This window comes from Numida meleagris, chromosome 11 (genome assembly GCF_002078875.1).
Source record: "Numida meleagris isolate 19003 breed g44 Domestic line chromosome 11, NumMel1.0, whole genome shotgun sequence".
Taxonomy (NCBI): domain Eukaryota; kingdom Metazoa; phylum Chordata; class Aves; order Galliformes; family Numididae; genus Numida; species Numida meleagris.
In genome coordinates this window covers 7312526-7333613 of record NC_034419.1, presented here as the reverse complement: position 1 = coordinate 7333613, position 21088 = coordinate 7312526, and the positions used below count along the sequence as shown (strand labels likewise).

Genomic DNA, 21088 nt, shown 5'->3' with positions numbered 1-21088 from the left:
CCGGTATTCATAATTTAGAAGACAAATCGCCATTTTAATCACTTCTACAAGTCCAACCTACCTGAACTACTGCTTATTCCATTTGTGATTACACAATATCCATGCATGAATTACCACAACTGCTAGCCTGGACTGAATTACAAGGAAAACATTTAATGTATTTTTAGCTGTATTTTAGCATAGTTAAAAGAAGGAAGAGGAACCAGATAATGAGATTAGGCAGCTCTCTACTGACTCATGACAAATACTCTGAAGACATGATTTAGAAATGTCTGTCCTTTACTTTCATTATTATTACTGGCTGCATAAAATAGACAAGTGCTGCATAAGCACCACAAAATTACAAAATTTTGTTTCCTGATCAAAGAGAAGTGGCAAAAGGAACATGAGCACACGCATATCTGAGTTCTATTTCTTTTCCCAATTTCAGGCCTAAGTCCATCATTCCTAAAAGTATCTAATGCAGCTTTTTGTTAGTACTATGTGCTATATAGTGCTATGTGCTACATAGTACTATGTGCTATATCATGTACGCTGGCAGCCCGGAAGGCCAACTCTGTTCTGGGCTGCATTAAAAGAGGAGTGGCCAGCAGGGAGAGGGAGGTGGTGGTCCCCCTCTACTCAGCTCTTGTGAGGCCCCATCTGGAGTACTGTGTCCAGCCCTGGGGGCCCCAGCACAAGAAAGACGTGGAGCACTTGGAACGAGCTCAGAGGAGGACGACTAAGATGATCAGAGGGCTGGAGCACCTCTCCTATGAGGAAAGGTTGAGAGAACTGGGCTTGTTTAGTTTGGAGAAGAGAAGGCTCCGGAGAGACCTCATTGTGGCCTTCCAATACTTGAAGGGAGCGTATAAACAGGAGGGGGAATGATTGTTCATGAGGGTGGATAGTGATAGGACAAGGGGGAATGGTTTTAAACTGCGACAGGGGAGATGTAGGTTAGATATTAGGAGGAAGTTTTTCACACAGAGGGTGGTGACGTACTGGAACAGGTTGCCCAGGGAGGTTGTAGATGCCCCATCCCTGGAAGTGTTCAAGGCCAGGCTGGATGTGGCTCTGGGCAGCGTGGTCTAGTGGTTGGCAATCCTGCACTCAGCAGGGGGGTTGAAACTCGATGATCTTTGAGGTCCTTTTCAACCCAGGCCATTCTATGATTCTATGATTCTATGATATAGCACCTATGACAAATAGTCTGGGTAGCAGAAACTTCAGTGTAGCTTATTACTCCTAAATACAAACTGAAAACTCACATCAGCTATGTATACAGTCAAATACAGACAGAATTATTCCCACCTGCTTGAAAAAAAAACGCTGAAAATATATTCTAGCTCATAGGAAAGATAATGCAACCGGAAAGCATTGATGTAAGAACTGTTCAACTGTCTTGAAGAAACTGAAAGGTAATTTGTAAGAATAAACATTCTGCCATATTGTTTGGGAGAATTCATGCAAGTTTAATATACAAACTCTTGGCCATATGAAATTGCTAATGATTTTGACAGTTTTGTAAAATATTTTGTTTCGTGGCATGCTTTTAATATTCTTCTGCTGAGATTTCAGAACAATTGCAAACCGTAACATGAACACAATATACTGCCCATTAAAAGCTTCAGTTTATAAGCAGAAAAGTTCCTAATTTATATTTGGTCATAGGAATGATGAAATAAAACAACTCTTATCTTACCTTTATTATACATATTGGTTGGTACTTGGACGTCACTCAGACTGATATTTACAGGCAAGTTATTGAAGTGGTCATTTGGCACTAGAATGAACTCCTTTCCCAGCTCCAGATAGTTCCCTTCTTCATCTCTTTCATTTATAAGCACAGCATTGAAGTATTCATACTGCAACAGAAACACATATTCAGTATTCAGTAATTGCAATCAATATAAAAATATAAGGAAGTTAAAATACTTTAAGGTATCTATTAATCCACTGATAAATGTTTAAGCATATCTCCATTTAGAATGGAAAAACAAGATGTTTTTACTACCTCTCGGATTCCCTCTATACTCCTCATATAGGTATATTTCCAAAATCAATTAGAGATTTATCAATGTATCTCATGGAAACCCCATAATTACCTCAGATCTCTGCCTGTCCTGAAAATGTCACAGGCAGCCCCTTTAACACCTTGAACACAAATGATGTATGCGCTATTTTTAACACAAAGGACTCTACATTTAAATCATCTGCTGGATAGCTATCTAATGAAAATCTCTCTGTTTAGCTTATTTTCATCATTTCAAGAATTGCTATCAGTGCAGAACCTGGACCTTGACAGGCTAAAAGCATTTCTACATCACAGGAATATTAACTAAACCAGTGATAATAAATTTTCATAGGCCTTTGTCTCCTCAAGCTGTTGTTGCTTACCCAATGTATACTGACTGACGTTTCCTAATGAAAAACATTCATTTTGTGCTGAACCTTACATATGCACGTCATTGTAGGTTTTGTAAAGTCATGCATACTCTAACACGGGAGCATAAACTTAGCAGTGACTTATTTTAAACAAGAAATTATTGTTTGACTGTTTACAGATTCCTGGAGAGTATCTGGCCTATTTTGTAGAGAACTATAACCAGATAAGCAAAAGCAATTTAGATAAAATTATTGATTTTTTTTTATGACTGAGATTAACTAGAAATTCTATCAAGCTTTGATGGCAACAAACAGAGAAGAGTACTTTTTAACCTCCCAAATGTCCTTAAATCCCTTGGCAACAGTTTTCATGATGTATTTCTTAATTGAAACAGACCAAAGGATAGCGTCTTTGAAGAATCTCATTAATTTAAATTCCAGTGTCTGCCCTAACTATCCATTTGATTGGAAATCAATGTAAATAATATGAATCTATAAAATTATAAATTGCATATGACCTATAAAACTTGTACAAAGGTAAATATACAATACCATTTACAAAGCTAAAATAGATTAGCAAGTACAAAAACTGCAAAGGTGATTCATGAGTGCTGTTTCTCAGTATGATATGTAACTCATTCTACTGAACAAGAATTAGGTAAAAATCTTAAAATCAGTATGTTTCCACTGAAAGACTTGATAACGGATATCTTAAATGGAGGCTTATATGGCAAACTTTCCTTATCTCTTTCAGTTTTATTTTCACAATATACAAGACATAGTTTGTATTTGAGATGAAAGTAGAATAAAAAATAAATCCTGTAGCTAGATATTAAGCACCTTCTGTGAAAGAGAAATATACAGACAAGCTTGATATTTCCCCTACCTCTAATCACATAACGGACCAAACGTATCAATATTTGAAAATCAATCTTAATGAAATAAATCTGTCACAATTAAGCCTTTGACGTTAAACTTATTTTACTTTAAGGGTTTTATACTGCGATGAGCCAAATAATAATCTGCTGCACATATGCCATGAATATATACAACTACTGAAACCTAAATTCCGGAGGAAAAAAACGTTGTTTCAGTGCTTTGTTTGTTTGATTGTTGTTACTGTTGTTATTGTCCTGCCCTTGCCCCTGCCCTGCAATTCTGGAATTACTGATAAAGAAAAGACTGTAGATATAATTTGCTTAAAGCTGTCTTTTCATTAACTTTGGGAATTAATGCATTAATTACAAGAATTATCCCAAACCTGCTTAATGCCACTGGGAGGATGTCACAGACACGCAGTTAGTTCTTCTCACAGCAAAAGCAAAAGGATGAAGAAACATGATAATTTACAAGAAATACAGTTCTTATTCTGTATGGGAGAAGCCTTCTCCATCTCTGTTTACTACCCAAGTTTACCAGGGATGATTAACCACACTATATGCATGCTGCCCCCATGTGACAGGAGTTGTTTCATTTCACCCTTTCTGCAAAAGCCAGAGACAGCTGGCAGAAGACTTGAAAGCCCAACTCAGATTTCCAATCTTAGTAAGAAACAGAATATTCCTGCCAACATTAAGCCATGCAGTAATGACTGTTGTAAAAAAAAAACCCAAACAATCCAATGCTAAGCAAGGAAGTAATCTGCACGGCTTTTCCATATTACAGAAGATAGTACAGTAAGTCTGGAGGAGAAGATGGCACTGGGAGTGCAGTGATAAATATAATTTCAAATAAAATGTCAGAGTATATTTTACATGCAAAGCATAGCAATAATCTTTTAAAGAACATTATTTCCCTTCATTCAGTTGGTTATTTCCGTTTCCAAAGGAATTAATTAGTAGACATATTCCTTCATCATGTTCCGTAAGTGGCAAGGCTAACCAAGTATTAAAAATCGTTATATTTTAAATAAATTAAACCAATCATTTCACAATTAAGGGCACTCAGAATTGATTGTTTCTCTAATTGATATAGTATTCACTGATCTATTGGTCTGAATCTGTATTATCTCTTTTCAACTCCATAAACTTATATACAATTATATTATGCAAGTATTATTTTTAAAGTAATCGTAGCACAAAATCATCCTTATTTTATTACAGACAAAGGATGAAAAACCAGTAGAGAATATTATAATCCCCTGCCCCGCCTTTTTGCCCAAATGAGAAATCTACAAAAATAACAGATTTCAGACTGTCCTGGAAGTTCTGAAACACTAGGTAATATGCACAGCTCAAAAATACTTCTTTTGAAAAAGTTCAGCATGTAGGCAGAGCTGTTATACAGTGGCTTATATTGGATACTTTGCTTCCAAGAAAATTATTGAACGTGACAGCTGCAAGGCAGTAGAAGGAAAATTAAAAATAAAAATTGGAGAAAAAGTAGTGAAGCAAATCCATCTGGCATTCTGACACCACATTTAAGATAATGCCCAAGGGAAAGAGGATAAAGTCTTGTTTGCTGACAACACAAATACTCTACCTGCTAAGCTCTAAAAGAAAATGACTTCAATTTAATCTTGTCAATTGAGGTCAATCTTTGATGTAACCTTAACTCGGTGAGTTCTGAGTGTGCACAGTATTACATGCCAAGAAGATATTAGTCTAATAAATAACAAAACAATTATCTAGGTTAGGAGCACAGCCTGGGTTTGCTGTGACTTGGGCAACAGATGAGTTTACAGTAACCATATATATGGACTTTTGTGGTGACCAATGAACTGAAGAAAAAGTGCTCAAAGGAAATTTCATTCACATAATGTAGTACATACACCTCAAGATCTGAACACTTATATTTATATATATTTAAACTTGCACTTAAGCAAGCACACTGAGTTTCACTGTTCTGTTTCCGTTTTTAAAAGCACTGTCCTTGACACCATCATCACTCTGAATGTTTTATCAAATATTTTGAATATCCCCTTGATGCTGTAACGAACAAGACTTAGAGCAAGGCCAGAAAATCTGGGAGAAATGGGAATCTCCGTTCTCATGTGCCACTATTCTTTTACCCTTGTGAAGTCTCCCCATGTAAGCCAATCTATACTGATTAGTAGTGCTCACCAGAGCACAAAGCAAGCATCTGGATCACTCTTCCTCAGCAAGGAGCTGGGTGTATTTGAGAGACATCCCAAAGAATGATATTGCTGACACAGGCTGCAGAATGCTGGGCTGCTCTAATATAGTGAAATAATCATAGGAGGCAGACGCCTGGGGGACTGTTAAGAGATCAATCAGAAATTGTTTTACAGGTTCAGTCAGAATTACTAGAAAAGGCAAGCTTTGTTTTAAATCACCATGTGACAGCCTCAGCCACAATACAAAGATACGTGTGGTCTGAACTCTGAGGACAGCTGTCACAGAACAAGGATAAGGATGATAAAAATTAACTCCTGCAAAAGCTGTCAGAAGTGGAAGTGCAAGAGTTGTGGCACGCAAAGAGAATCTCAGGGTTACGCTGCAGGGGAGGACTGACCAGTAAGGCAATAAGCAAATCTGGCAGTTGCTTCAGTTTACCCACTTAGTTCAGCCTAATAACTAAATAAGCACCTAGATTGTAATGGATACTTTGCTGAGACAATACATCAGTAATTTAGGCATAATACAAAAAAAAAAAAAAAGTGTCATGCATAAATGTAGATCTCTACAAACTTTTAAAAGACTGACATTCTCTACTTCCAATTATATTTATCTTATTGTAAATCAATACCTTGTGATGCTTATGTTATTAATCGAACACTTGTTAACATTGTACAGAGGATATATTTCTTTAAATGTAAATCTTTACTGTTTCATTTAAAAGATACATTATGATGCAGATTGGCTTTGTGGATCAGAGTACCTGGCGCAAAGCAATAAACACTTTTCAGATGGTTTGCTTTTTAAAATGAAAGTGAATTTGCTTTTATTGGTATGAAACAATGCATTTTACAATTTCAGTTTGATTTATTTTTTTCTCATAATACAGAAATTATTATTGCAAGATAGCATAAAGTCTTCTGTTCACAGAGCAGTAAGGAAGGTGTAAAAATGCTACGGGAAAGGATTTGCACTGACAGTTCAGAACTATAGCAGTACTGCGGTTACACTAACAATTTCTAACTATGCAAGAGTAATTTTTACAGGATTTCTGCAAATACATTGTTCATGTAAAGGCAAAGATACAGGTCTCTGGAAGATACTAAATCAAGGAATGGTTATGGTATTTGCGTGAAGCTCAAAACATAGCAGAGAAAATGGAAAAGGAACAAACATGAAGGAAACTGAAGAAGAGAAACAGCATTAAATGGCATGGATATGTGAATATCTGTGAGACTTTCAACACAACAGGTACTATCATAAGTTTAAAGAAAAAGGATGAAAAATTCGTTTTCTCATGTCTGATCAGCAGCAGCTATCTCTGAAAGGGCAGATATGTAAAAACAAAAACAAAATGAGTCATCTTTTCTGAGGGAGACTTTCTACTCCAGAACACACATTGACAGCAGTCTCCACTCTGATACTCATGTTAATGAAGAGGCAGATGTCTCAATGCACATTAACTTCCAGGGCTCAAAAAAATCTCTTCTGACAGTTGTCTACTAAGGAGAATTTCTGTTTTAAAGCATCTGATTAAAGCTCTTGTATTCAAGTACTCAGTCTGATGTTTACTGAACAAACAGAAAAGGTCACAAAAGCAAACTGCCTCATGTAATAAAATCTGTTCTGAATTTTTAAGAGCATTTAAAGTTGAGAAAACTGGCATCTCCGTCATTTGCTGGAAGTTACATCCTCTGTCATTCCTGATTATTCCCTGGAAGTTCTTACTCGTTTCTCTGGAGGGATATCCATTGCCTATTTATTTTATTCTTTTTAATGTCTTTATCCAACAGCAAAGCTCAGAAACCACCTGAGAATTGAAATGTTATGACCAGAGCATTCTAATTGCAGGAGTGCAGAAATGTTACTTGTATCCTTGCAAAAACAGCTGGCCTACTTTCCTACACAACCAGATTAAGCTGACCTTTCCCCAGGCTGTCCATTCCTTCCCAGCATGATTACATCATTGAAATTGTATTAAAACGGGATAAATAATTAACATTTTATTATAGAAAAGAAAATCAATTATACTAGCATACAAACTGATAATGCAACAAGGTTTAGAGGTTATGTAAGAATTAACTGATTCACTGAAAATGGCAAATAGCAGGTAATTATGATGGCTATTTTAAATGATCTGCTGAAGTTCAAGAGAGTCACTGTGACTGCATGATTCAGATGGAGTCTCCTTTCCTTTAAAGACTAATAACCTCAAACAGACCTATGCAAAGCTATCAAGACTTTCTATTTGTCACAAGACAGCAAAAACTCATTGGTCACTCCTGAAGCTAATAATCACAAGAAGGATGAAAGGCTTTATGTCCTTCATTAGACTTTCAGTTTGAAACTTGGAACCTCTGCATTGCAAGACTTCCTGGAGATCTAATGCTTTTACTCCCTCTAGAAGTGTTCAGATTGTTAATTTTCATGCACGTAAAAGCCTTCAGGGTATACTTTCTTCTATACAGCACTACAAATCTCCACTCTGTGTCACCTTCTCTTTTCTCCCAAGTCCATGGATGTGTGTTAAAAGACATCAGTTGCAACTTCAGACAACAGATGAGCAACTTCGGAGCTGGTTATCATGCTTGGACAGAGCCAGAGTGAACCATGGAAGCAATTACCTGAACATTTCGAGAGCAATTTCAAGTAAGAACTTCATAACTTGCAACCATCTTATAACCAGAATACAAAAATGGCCAATTCTGCGCGTTTGTGAAGGCTGAGTGTTTCAGAACCGCATAATTACCACAAATCGCAGAAAGCCTTATTCCCTGCCAATGAGCTTATGCTTTAATACCATGAAACAGTAACAGGGCAAAATTCTCCAACCTGGAAAATCCTCCGGTACAGCAGCGTGGCTCTGTTTGATAAGGCTTATCATGTGGCACATATTGCTGAGTGAGAATGACGGGAATCCTTCTGGGGCTGGGGCACACCTGATGCACTCCCTCCAGCAGTGCTGCTCTGGCTCAGCGCAGCTGGGAGGAACCTCAGCACATCCCACTGCTGAGGGACATGGGGAGCTCCTCTCAGTGCCTCCAGCTCAGAAATACACCGATAGCAGAGGCTCATTTTTATTGCAAATAAACACGAGGTCTGCCAGGCATTATTTAAACCACACTTCGGAAGAAGGAGCGATCTTTTCAAAAGGACAAGGACTGTGCAAGAGCAAAGAACAATACAGGAGTATGTTTTACTTGAAGATGTTGAAACATTTATGAACACATTTGTATCAAGCTTGCCATTACTTCCACCACTACAGTAGTGGTGATCTTCCATTCGCAGATTAGGAAAACAGTAATACAACTAACACAATAAACCCTGAGTACATTAATAGTGCACTCCAGAACATTAGAACCCCCTCACTGTGCCCTATTTCATTTTCAGATTAAAAGTACCATCCCTTTGATGTGGGTGAGACCAAAACACAGGTTCAAAACACGGCATCCTGCCACGTTGCTGGGATGCCCAGGGAGGAGGGTGCTACAAAATTTCTGCTTTTCTATATCTATTTTTAAAAAGGTGGTGGTAAGGAGAAGCATTCATTCTTGGTCAGCAACTGGGGGAAAAAAAAAAAAGTAAAAATGAAACCTGAGCAATTTTTACAACAGGATTAACTTCTGCCTTATTCTGGCCACGCTCAGGGTATAAGGTTATGCATGTTATAAACTTGAACAGTATTTTGAAGATTGCTGGCACATTTAAAAAGTGTGTGAAATACAATTTAGAGTTTTTTATATTTGCCCTCAGAATCCAATTCTGAAAAAAGCTTGCATCATACAAAGCAAGCCAACTGTCAACAGATTTCTCCTCTCTAAAGTCTTCTAACTCAAATGTTCCTGAAATCAGTTGTATGGGACTGACCTTTATACACAAGTTATACTATTTATGTATCTTGGAAGATTAAAAACAAACAAACAAAATAACACACAATACCAAACCCACTTCCCTGACTTAATACAGTTTTCTTTACTACCTAGAACCACAGACCTCTTTCATTTCTCTTGAACTCCCTGTACATCATATCAATCTAGTGAGCAGGCAGAATCCACCACTTCTATAAAATAATTCAATAAAAGAATATTCTGCAAAAGAATAGGATAATGGCAGAATTGCTTCAAAATCAATGCAGTAATGTTTTCTAATGGTTTCCAGCTTATTGTAAGATACCTCATTAATTATCTTCAGTGTGTGACATTAAAAAAATTCCAAACAATTTAGAATGTGCCATGGATATAAAAAATAAACAAATAAAAAATAATAATAAAAAAAAGTAAACTATTTCACAAGATATAAGGTGAAAAGTTTAAAGTGGAATCATTGTAGTTCTGTGCATGTTCAGCTCATCCAACACGGGCAGGCTGATGACAACCTCAAAGCTGCTTCTAATTATCAGTGGGGACATATCTGACTTCTGTGTGCCTTTCTGCAATCACATACTTTAAGTGCCTCATTCCTACTTGCAAGTAGGAAGAAAAAATATTTCTCAAGCTCTGCATCTTCTCTATCTTGCATGAGAAGCAACTTGAACTCAGACCCTTCCTAGTCTAAGGCATGCATGTAAAGCTGCTCTCAGTGAGAGCCATACTGACTCCTCAAGCCACACTTGAGGATATAGTACAGAGCCTATATACAGTGTTAGGTAGGAGGTTAATAACTATTCCTAACAAAACAGAAAGTAACAGGCAGTTTATACACAGCAGTCTACAACATTTGAACATGAACTGCAGCTCAGGCTGAATTAAACTGTGTACTCCACCAGATTTTTTTTCATACCAACAGGGGATAATCAAAATAATTAGATACTGAAGAACTAGAACAGAACAAATTTTCATGGGGCTCACCGCAATCTAAGGCTTGTTTTGTTACTCCCAGCCACCCACCATACACGCAGGAGGTTAAATTAATATTATTGACTAGACAAAGGAAAGCAAAAGAACACGTGCAACATTATTGAATTTATTTGGGAGTAAAGTGAGAGATGAGATGTTGAGCAAATGAATGTATACAAATCCTCTTCAAATGATTAATGACCCTCTCATGCAAAATAGAAATTTGGTCAGCTAAGCCCACAGTTGAAATAACAAGACCATGATGATGAGTTAATTTAATAAAAGAAACACACGTCTCCAGAGTCACAGAGTTCTCAAGGAGATGGTGGGGGAGGTGGGGGGGAGGGAATAATTGCATCTATTTTGTTCATAATGACAATGTTAAGCATTTAAAAAAATGTCATGAAGAAAAACTTAGTCAATAAAATAATTGTTCCACAAGAAGAAAAAAAAAGGAATAAGCTCAACCTAGTCACAGTTTGCAAAATTTCTTCCCACGTGCAAATACATCAGAGTATTCCAAATTTCAGGTTATGTTAGGAGAGCTCTTCAAACTTGCCGACTACACTAAGAACACTGCATTCTGATGGGGTTACTACTGAAGTGCAAGTAACCCTTCTCTGATTCCTTACAGTACTGGTTTACATTGATTGCATAAATCAAATTTATAAAAATACACAAAATATTTTTACATGTCATACTCTAAGCTTTTTCCTGACTTCATTCAACAAGGACGAGTCCTAGTTATAGAAATAGAACTTTGTAAACCATAAAATGCTATTTTGTATTAGTCTGTGAACTAAATTAGTATGGACCTGCTGGTGGAGAAGAATGGGAGTACACTAACATTTGGATATTGCAAAATATTGCGTGGGTAAAACAAACAGCAATGTACTACTCATTCCCCTAATTTGTGTGAATAAGGGAGTGGTGCAGTCCAAGGGCTAAGATCACGAGATACAAATCTCTATATTTTCAGCTTTTAACCATTTTTTCACTTCAAGAAAGGGCAGGCTAACAATGATAAATATAACAGCAGTAATAAAGAAACACATTATATAAATTGAGCTTGTCAGAGCAACATCATGAAACTATCTGGAGTCTGTACTATTGTTTCTCCACTATGTTAAAATCTGAGCTATTCATGGAACAATTTACTGGTATGCTATCTGAGCTGCAGACTCTTGCTATTGTACTCTTACATAAAACTTCAGAGTTAGTAGGCAAACGACAGCACAGTGCAAGGCTCCGTGAAAGCAATGGCAAAGACGATTCTGATTTTCAGAAATGTTACTGTTTTCCATGTTCCAGCTGAAATCTGTGTGGCATTTTTATCTATTCTGAATTAAAATGGATTAACACTTTTAAAAAAGCTGGTCAGGTAAAGCAAGGCAACCAAATGCATCTGGGTGATGGGATAAATGGCAGTTATATGAATCATCTAAACCCACAATCTAGCATGCTTCCCAGGTTGTTTCCAAGCATAGGAAGCGCAAGCTAAAAAGATGGAAGAGATAACATACTCCAAAGACTGTGAAGGAAACATCCACAGGAAGGACCTCATGTGAAGTCATCTGCGGAGATTTTGGGAAGGCAGCAGTAGGCAGAGGCAGCCCCGGCAGGCTGCACGGTGCCTGTGCATTCCCTTCAGCTGGATGGGATAGATCACACACATAGCAGCCCCTCAGCCATCTAAACAAATTAAAAACTATTTTGTAGCAATCCTTGGATACTCTTTCTAAACATCCCAATTTCCTATTTTACTACTCCTTTCCTGTCTCTGGTAAAAAATAAATTGAAAACAAGATACGAGAGGGAATACATTGCTCAGTCACAAATGAGTCTAAAATGTTCATCTTGAAAAAAAAAGAAAAGAAAAAAAACCCCACAACATGAAGAGCCCTTCATTCTTACCAGATGTTTATCTAAGACTCCATTTCTCTTGTTACCGTGGCATCATATGATGAACAATGTTTAAGGACGTGCACACAGGTTTTTTTTCCCCTCACTTGTTACTATCCTTTTAATGGAAAACATGTTATACAGATACATAAATTCCTCTGTGTTTGACCACACTGATGGAGAAGAATTGAAAGTAAAAAGATGATTCAAGTTTTTAATAATGATTTACAGAAAATCACAGAATCATTACGTTTGGAAAGACCACTAAGGTCTAGTCCAACTACCAACCCATGCCTGTGACCACTCTAGACCATGTCTCTCAGAGTGACCTCTATTCTTTTCTTGAAAAGCCCTAGGGGCGGTGACCCTGCCACTTCCTTGGGCAGTCTGTTCCAATCCTGTATTTCCTTTCAACTTTTACTGTAGAAACAAAGATTACTGCAAATGCACATACTTTTATAGAAAAGATCCCCCAGTTTTGCATCTGTTGGCTCTGAGCTTGCTGCCAAAGCTAAAACAATATTCTTAAAAATATAATCATGCTTAATGTTCTAAATGGCTCTTCTAATGGGTAATTACTATATTCAATATAGCTTGCTTCCATGCTTTCTTGATTTCACATCTACGTCAATAATGGCATGCAGTGTTAATAGCCTTCCCTGAAAAAGACAGGTTATAGCCATTTCAATTCAGTGTCATCTTAAAAAAGCATAACCAATAGGAGAAAGTATTTAAATAATGAAAAGTTCATAAGGCTGACACAGGGGCCATTAATTCAGTTTTCCCAGACATCAGTTTACTACACAGATGACATGCTATATGCAGATTGCAAGGGAGAAATTACACTAGATACTGTTACACTCTCCAACAACTGCCAGAAAAAGACCCTCCCTCCTACATAAGGTGCTATGAAAGCACTTCGTTTAGCAACCAGCTTGTCATTAGCTATTTCATTGACATAATATATGGCCTGACTAGACCACACAGGGATTTGAACAATACATACAACATATCATGAAAAAGCCCTGAAATGTAATACACATCTCAACCATTTACTGATCTGTAGTTTAAACAAACAGAGACCTAAACCAGACTTATAAACTTCAGTGACAAAATATATTTTCAAAAGCAGAAGGATTTATGCTAATGGATACCATTCAAATGTCTAACATAGCACACATTATCTTAAGTCAGAAATATACCATGGATAATTCCTCAGCAAACATTCAGGTACTTAGAGCACAAATCTGAGCTTAGGTTTACCTGAGCTCATGCTCATGGTTTATGCTGAGGCTGAAAATGTGCAGGGTTTGTTTACAGTAAAGCTGATTGAGAATAATGAAATAGCATCTCTGCAATCTCACCAATTCCCATTTTGAATATTACTGTATTTAGAAGGATTTTTACAACAGGAAGACTTATTATTAATACAGGATTATTCTCTAATCAGAGGAAAGTCTCTACTTAAATATCTGTAAGTAGATACATCCTGTATTTTAACTTTACAATTGACATGGTATTTGTCAGCATCTTGGCTCCAGTTAGTGACAAACCCTGAATGCTTTTAGGAAATGAAACATTATTAAAAAAAAGAAGAAGAAGAAGAAGAAACAGCAAGAACACTTATTGTCTCTGCTACAGCCACGTAGAAACTTTAGAATCAGTGAGACAGTGGTTGCAGCTGCTAAAAACAATAGCTGCTGCCATCCCTATAAGTGTTTAAGGCCAAGCTGGATGGGACCTGGGGCAGGCTGATCCAGTGCCTGATTTAGTGGTTGGTAACCCTGCCCACAGCTGGGGGTCAGATCTAGATGATCTTTGACGTCCCTTCCAACCTGAGCCATTCTATGATTCTATAATCTTGATACATGTACATGACTAAGGAGCTAATCTGATATCCCATTTTGATTGACAGAAGAAATATGAGGGTATCCAACTGCATTTTTTTATCCTCACACCACCCCAAAATCCACTGTATGAGGGTGCCTGGAAGGCAAAATGATTTTGATGCTTAGTGCCTCTTTGCTGCAGTAGTTCTAACAGTTTCCAGGCATTTTGAGTCTTAGCAGTGGCCAAACAGCAAACTGCACTCCCGGCCTCTACTAAGGACATCTAGAAAGAGAACAGTGATGGTTCAAGACTCATATATTCAATAAATTTTTCTGTGCTTCCTGCTCTATGTATTAACACACAGCACTGACACCTTGCTGCCAAAGTTCAAGCTTGAAGTTGGGATTTCTGAGCCTCACAGTAATTACTGAAGGCCAGGCCTTTGTCAGCCAAATATTGACTAATGGGAAAAGAGAAGACAGCCCTCTGAAGATCTCCACAGAAAACAATAAGATCACCTCACTGTTTTTTTCCTGGTTAGCTCCAATATTTGCATTTCTCAAACCTTTGTATTTCCTATGGCAGCACTCATGCATCCCATTATGCTGCTACTCAGCATTTCATTAGACCTGCTTAAGACACATTACGTGACAACAGGTGAAGAGTATCAACCACTTATTTCTTTCCTACAGCTACTCTTCCCAAATCCAGTTTAGGTAAAACACAGATATATCTGAAGCAGCAAACACATCTGTTACCACAATGCCAGAAGTAAAACCCTGAGCAAGTCAGACAAAATTAGAAACTTCATTCTTTATATCCACCTTACTAGAGTCTTAGTACTTGAGGCTTTGCTACTAACTACAAATCAGTAGGTTAACACATTTCAAATAAGAATCAGGAAATTCTAAAATACTATTTCTGAAACTTTAAGTTTTCTTTTCCACTCCAACGTGACAGCAAGTTATTTTTCTTTGATTTAGAAAACAATCAAGCACCTCTATATGCTTCCATAATGAAATCTTGCAAAAGTGTTTTGATTTTTTTCAGTAGATACTGATTTTTAAGCATTTTGTGCAAAAGAGCAAAAAAAAACCAAAGTCAATGCTTTGCATCTCCTAGGAGAGAGACCAGTCTTGTTTCTTTATCTATAAAATGGGAACAATCACACATGATTTTTCCAGGCTTAAAACTGACAGATGAAGAATGCTCCATAACATTACTTTTATATTATCAAATCGTCTAATATATGCTGCCTGCAATAACCCAGAGCAGTACTCTAGATTCCATCCCCCCACCCGAGCACTTAAAATAAAATTCTAAAAAGTTCTGCTCACACCTAAATTTCACGATCACGTTAACTCAGTTTTCTAACAACTTCTCTTTGAATGAAATCTTCACCCAGTAACACAGATAACATTGTTCAGTTCCAGGCAAGAGTAACAGATTTACCCAATGAAAGACTCATTTCACCATCACAGTCAGCTGTTGGTTGTATTTTTAGCAGGAACAAAATACTTACCGATCAGTTTTGCAAAGCACAGAAGAAACTCTACAGGTAACCTACTTGTTTACAGGGGGGCTGATTATTAATTCAGAAAGAAAACTTACAAGACAGTTTCCTAATATGACATTCATGCCTATGAATCAGTCTCAACAGCGTGGATTCAGGCCAGAAGACATCCTAGAATAGCTAAAAACATTTCTTACATTTTCTACCAAGCCAATAGCTTAAGCATAACCATGAGTCACAGAGGTTGACTTGCTGGTGACAATAACGTCTTGAAATTATAAATGTCAAATGGCAGTGATTCACTGAAATCAAGTGCCTGTGTTTAATTTATTTATATTAAGCTTCCACATTTCTGACACATGGTTTCACCCAGCTACTTCCCTAGGAGTGTAAATCACCATCAAAGTACACAAGTGTAAATCTGCAGAACAGAGCTGGGTTTGAATGTGACGCACAGCAAACAATTGCAAAAGCACATCTACAGATTCATTGTCAAAGCTGCTCCAGCCTTGGAAGTGTCTTCACATTTTTTCCACAGTTTATGCAGGAATTTAGAATGTAGCAAGTATATAGTTCACATTAAACGTGATTAATTCATACTGTGGGAAAATACCAAAAAAACTGAAATACTGCTCTGCAGATCTCGTACTTTCTCTCCACCCAAACTGCAATCAAGCAGATGCCTATTCCAATCTCCGAACACACTGCCAGAACTCAATTTTGGGAACTGGCTTTTTTCTCCTCTGGCTGTAATACGTAATGTTTCATTTTTCAGTGTCACACTATTTACCATGCACACATTTTAGTCATCATTTTGCAGTACGGCTCTGGGCTGGCTGGCTCACAGGTTCTTTGTATGTATTTTCCTTCATTCTATTCTTCATTGCTTTCTCATAAGCCTGTTTGCCAAGTCTTATTTGCTTATATTTGTAAAATAAACAGGAACTATTGTCAGTCCTTTCAAAGGCACACAGTACAGATTTCTGTACGTTCCATCTGAGTGATCTGAGAAGAAAAAGTCTGGGATTTCTACTCTAGTTCACTCTGGATTCTGCTCTGAGATGTGTGTCAGAATCAGATCCCAAATCTTCCCTTGTAACAATGAAAAGATGAGCCCAAAATCTTGGAAATTGGTATAGAACAATAAATCAGTCCTCAGATTAGAGCAATGGGGCTCAAGTTTGCCTGAAGAGTTTTGTAAAGCTAAGAAAAACGCCCAGTTTTCCATTATAACCCAAGTCCATCAATGCTTGGCATGATTCCATGAGTTTAACATAAGGTTTGCAAAGCTTTGACTAGCATGTACTTTTACTAGTGTTTACGTGAAATAAGCAATGGAATGCATTCCTACATATACACTGTTACTGAATTTGGTGTGTATTTCACCTTACTAAAATTAAGTGAAAGCAGGGAGACAAAAATCAAGGATATAAGGAATGCTTGGGAATAGAAATGAAGACCTGTGTCCTACTCTGCCCCAGACAGCACATGCCTTCTGAAAATGGAAAAAATAAATTCCCAAGGAACTTAACTATTTAAATTTCGTTCTCAAATGTTGCATTTGCCTTTAAATTTAGTGTGAAAATCTGCTGTGCTGAAGGGTAACTATGGTATACAACACAGCCCAGAGCAGAAACTCTCAATTCAGAGACAAGAAGTGAGCACAGCACTGTGTCCAACTTATTTAGCTTTATTTAGAAAAGAGCCTCCCACACAAGGAGCAGCTTTGTACGCACAAGCCTCCTGCTTTCCAGAGCAGAGCGGATAGCCCTCTGACGGCACTGCATTTGGCTGTGCTGATCGACCAGCATCTTACATTGCATGCAACAAGGATGGTTCAGAAAAACTGGACGTAGCTGTTTCTAAATGCTTAACCCAAATGTCCTCAGCTGACGTTCCCCTGCAGGCTATTAATATTTTGCTCCCTAAAAAGAAGCCATTCTGTACATTGGCATCTTCAGAAAAAAAGTAAAATAAGAAGTTATAATTTATTAAATGGCATATATTAACGTTGGTTGTTATTTTACAACGTGATCCTGATTTGTAATCACAATTTCCTAGCCTGAAATATTATAACATAAATAATAGGCATTGTTGTCTCAAACTTAATATAAAATGATCCCCAATTCTTTAATATCAAACTTTTTAGCTAGAAAGCACACAGATTATTGGCTATATACACGTGACAACAATATAATGACGAGCTCTCTAATTAGTGTTTTTAAGCAGGTTCAACGTATTAGAGAGTATTAAAACTCTGAAAATAAAATCTGTCTCTTAGCCATGTTTGTTTGCATTTTGTAGCCCACATCTATCTGACACTCACCGGCCTCTCTCTTCTATACCTGCACTGGCGGTAGAAGAAAGTTCCTTGCCCCAGCATTTATTAAAAAAAGACAAACAGAAAAACATTTGGGCATGTACTCTCCTCCTTCTCAAAACTCATTTCATTCTACTGCATTTGGCTCTATTATATAAGGTTATGCTTACTGCAAATTCTAAGGCTTTATTAGATTACAATTAATTTCCATCAAAGTGTCTGCATTTTTACATCTGAGGAGAACGTTCTAACTTAATATTCTGAGGAGCAGGGGAAAAAAAGTTGATTAGGGGCAGAAACATGCACACGACCCCCTCTTTGACAAGAGACCCCCCTTTAACCATGCACAGCAAGTCTTCCTGCAGCCTCGAGCTCCCAGTACGCTCTGCCCAAGTGTTGCACAAGGAACACTCCAGCCCTGGTGGATGCCCCCCAACTCTTCTGTGTGAGTATAGGACAGGAAGCCCCTGGATCAAGGCAACAGAACTGCTATACGAAGACACGTTTTAAGAAGACTCGTACAGAGACTCTCTTTCACCACGTTCTCTTCAATATTCACAGAAAAGGGGAAGTAATGGAGAGTTTATTCAGAACAGATTATAAAGGGAAGATCTGACCGCAGGGAAGAACAGAGCTACGGTGACCTTCAATTAATAACTGCAATGGTCCCACACGAGTTAATGAAAGTGCATTCCCTTCGCTTGCCCTTCCCCTGCTGCACAGCCAAGACCATGTATACAAAACTGAGAGGTCAACATTGGCTAATGACCACAAACAGCTTCCTTGCTGCAGACAGACTGTGTTACAAGGCTCAAGCACTGAGTCACGGACTATCCCCTGCCCTACATGTGTAAGACATTAAGTGTTCATCACAGAAACTTAAATATATTAAATCATTCCTTCGCAAATGGCAAAAAGGAGCTTTCAAGTTGCACAGTTGTTATTCAGAGATATGGAAGCAATAAAGTTAAGGTTCCACATGCATCCTCAGCTCTGGACTTTTCTCAACATGTAGTGTGTAGTGTGGCTGTTAATTCTATAAATCACTAATTTCTGTTTTTTTTTTCCAAAAAAGAGAAGAATAATACTTTTTATCTGCGCAAAGTCTTTAAACTCTGTTGAAAGCCCTATTTTAATTTAAATAACGCAGTCTCCTTTTTACAAACTCGTTTTTATGCACATTTTATCCTTTCCCTATATTTAGCCACGCTGACGTTCCAATCACATTTCTCTACACAGAGCCCCACTGGCAATGTTCACATCTAGGAACATAACAGTGGGATAAAGGGCTTTTGCAGCGGATGCATCCCTCTGCTTTTTGCTATCAATCCTTCCATACACCCCAGAAAGTACTCAAATCTTAATTGAATGCACAGTAGGTCTTTATGTACGTATAATTTTTCATCACTGCTTTGTCTGGTTACACACGGGCTACTGCAGTTTACATACAAAATATATAGTGTGTGTTTTTCAAGTAAATGACTTGCATTGACTCTGGCTGGCACACATGTAGTTCACAGTACTAGAAGCTATCTCATTTATATTTAAAGCAGCAATAAAAATATTTGATGTTATACATAAAACAGTATAAATTCACATAATTAAAGATTATATCATAGTTCACATCAACTAGAGAACAGATTTTTGTTCTCTTTTGAGAAATATCCTATGAAAGAGAATATACTTAACTTTACCTTTGAGCTTTTCAGTCTAAGGGTTTATTTGTCCAGTGTTACTCACTCCATAACAAATTCATTTTGGTTTTCCTTTCCTTGTGAGACAGTAAGTTTAAGAGATAAATATGCTTACTAAATTTTGAGTCCTAATTTTAAAAGAATTGACCTTGAATATGCTTTTCTAGAAACACCTGACCGCTATAGTCCATACCTTTTTTAAGATACAAAAAGAAGCGATTCTTATACAAATAGCCAGATTTCTACTATATTTTCTTTACAAGACAGAGGAACTTGGAATAAAAACTTACTGTTTTAACTGCGTCTTCATCTGAGGTTCAGTGCTTTCTTTTACGAGACTGAACAAAAATTCAGAGGTACTACATTGAGGCCCAGGTCTGTATTATGTCTTGTGCAGAGAATTAGAACATCAAATTTTGTTACGTTAAACGTTGCTGGGAAATTATTAATTTTTAAGAGCTTTTCCTGCATTGCCTCAAACAGCTTGAGCATTTCTACATTTATTCTTCAACTACCTGTCTAGAAAACAACTGAAAGATGCGTATTAAGAGACAGGAATCTACAGACAGACAGCTTTCATGGAAACATCATGCTAGTCGCATGCCAAGTGTCACCAGTGGTAAAGTCTGAGTCTACAAGAAGTTTAAGAACTTCCTACTGAATCTACTAGAGAAAAAAATGCAAAGACTAAACACTCAGTGGAATTTCAAAAATTCCACTTGGAGCTTTCTTGCATGATAAATGCCTGTGAAATCAATTGGAAAACCAGTTGAATACACAAGCCAGAAGTTTGTCAATTCCACCCAAGGAGACATAGCACAACATTGCTATGCAAGAGGCCCACGACATGACAAGAAGTTGTCTAAAGATAACTGAGATATTTATGAGCAAGCATAGCATCATTAAAGAGGGAAGGAATACTATAAACAATAGGGTAATATTGTAACTTTAAAAAGTACAAAATAGTTGAAATAGTAAAGGAACATCTTTAGAGGGGGTTTGGGGAATGGAAGAGCATAGTTAGGTTTTTTTAAACAATCATAAATACTCTCAGGGTTGTACTGGGATGAAACAAGAGTGGCATCTAGTGGCTCTCAGTGTTATGGTATTTATTCCCATTGAACAGCTGGGATATGTTGCAGACCTGCCTTTCTACAGTATTCATTACACTCGTCTGGACTGTAATCGAGTATCTGGTGAGTATCTTGCTAGCAAAACTTGGAGAAAAAGAAAAAAAGGTTAACATACAGAGGAACAAATACAGAGGTATTATTCTCTGCTTATCTGCACTTTGTTAGCAACTTAGTCTAGAAGCAAGTGGATGGGAAAATTCTTTTTAAATCAGGCAAGAAGAAATTGCACAGTCTCTAAGAAAATATTTAGCACAGCTGTTGACTAACAGTGGTCTGTTCTTTCTGTACATACATGTCCGGTCAGCACTTTCAACTACAACGAATATTAACATAGTACTTTCATACATCAAATACATTTTTGGTTACATTTTCAAAAATTCACTTAATACTCTTTCATGAATGGCTTATTTTTACTGT

The 21088-nt window shown here is 37.3% G+C and overlaps 1 protein-coding gene across 18 annotated transcripts in view; it reads right to left on the bottom strand.

Moving 5' to 3' along the window:
- The window catches only part of CACNA2D3 (calcium voltage-gated channel auxiliary subunit alpha2delta 3), a 422632-nt gene that overhangs the window by 255995 nt on the left and 145549 nt on the right, over positions 1-21088 (bottom strand). For all 18 annotated transcript variants that reach the window (XR_002442442.1, XR_002442444.1, XR_002442443.1 and 15 more), the window contains one exon: positions 1685-1847. Coding sequence is in view for 13 of the 18 variants with exons in the window: in XM_021409181.1 (XP_021264856.1) it covers positions 1685-1847 (163 nt within the window). In the remaining 5 variants the exon portion in view is untranslated. The remainder of the gene's footprint in view (positions 1-1684; positions 1848-21088) is intronic.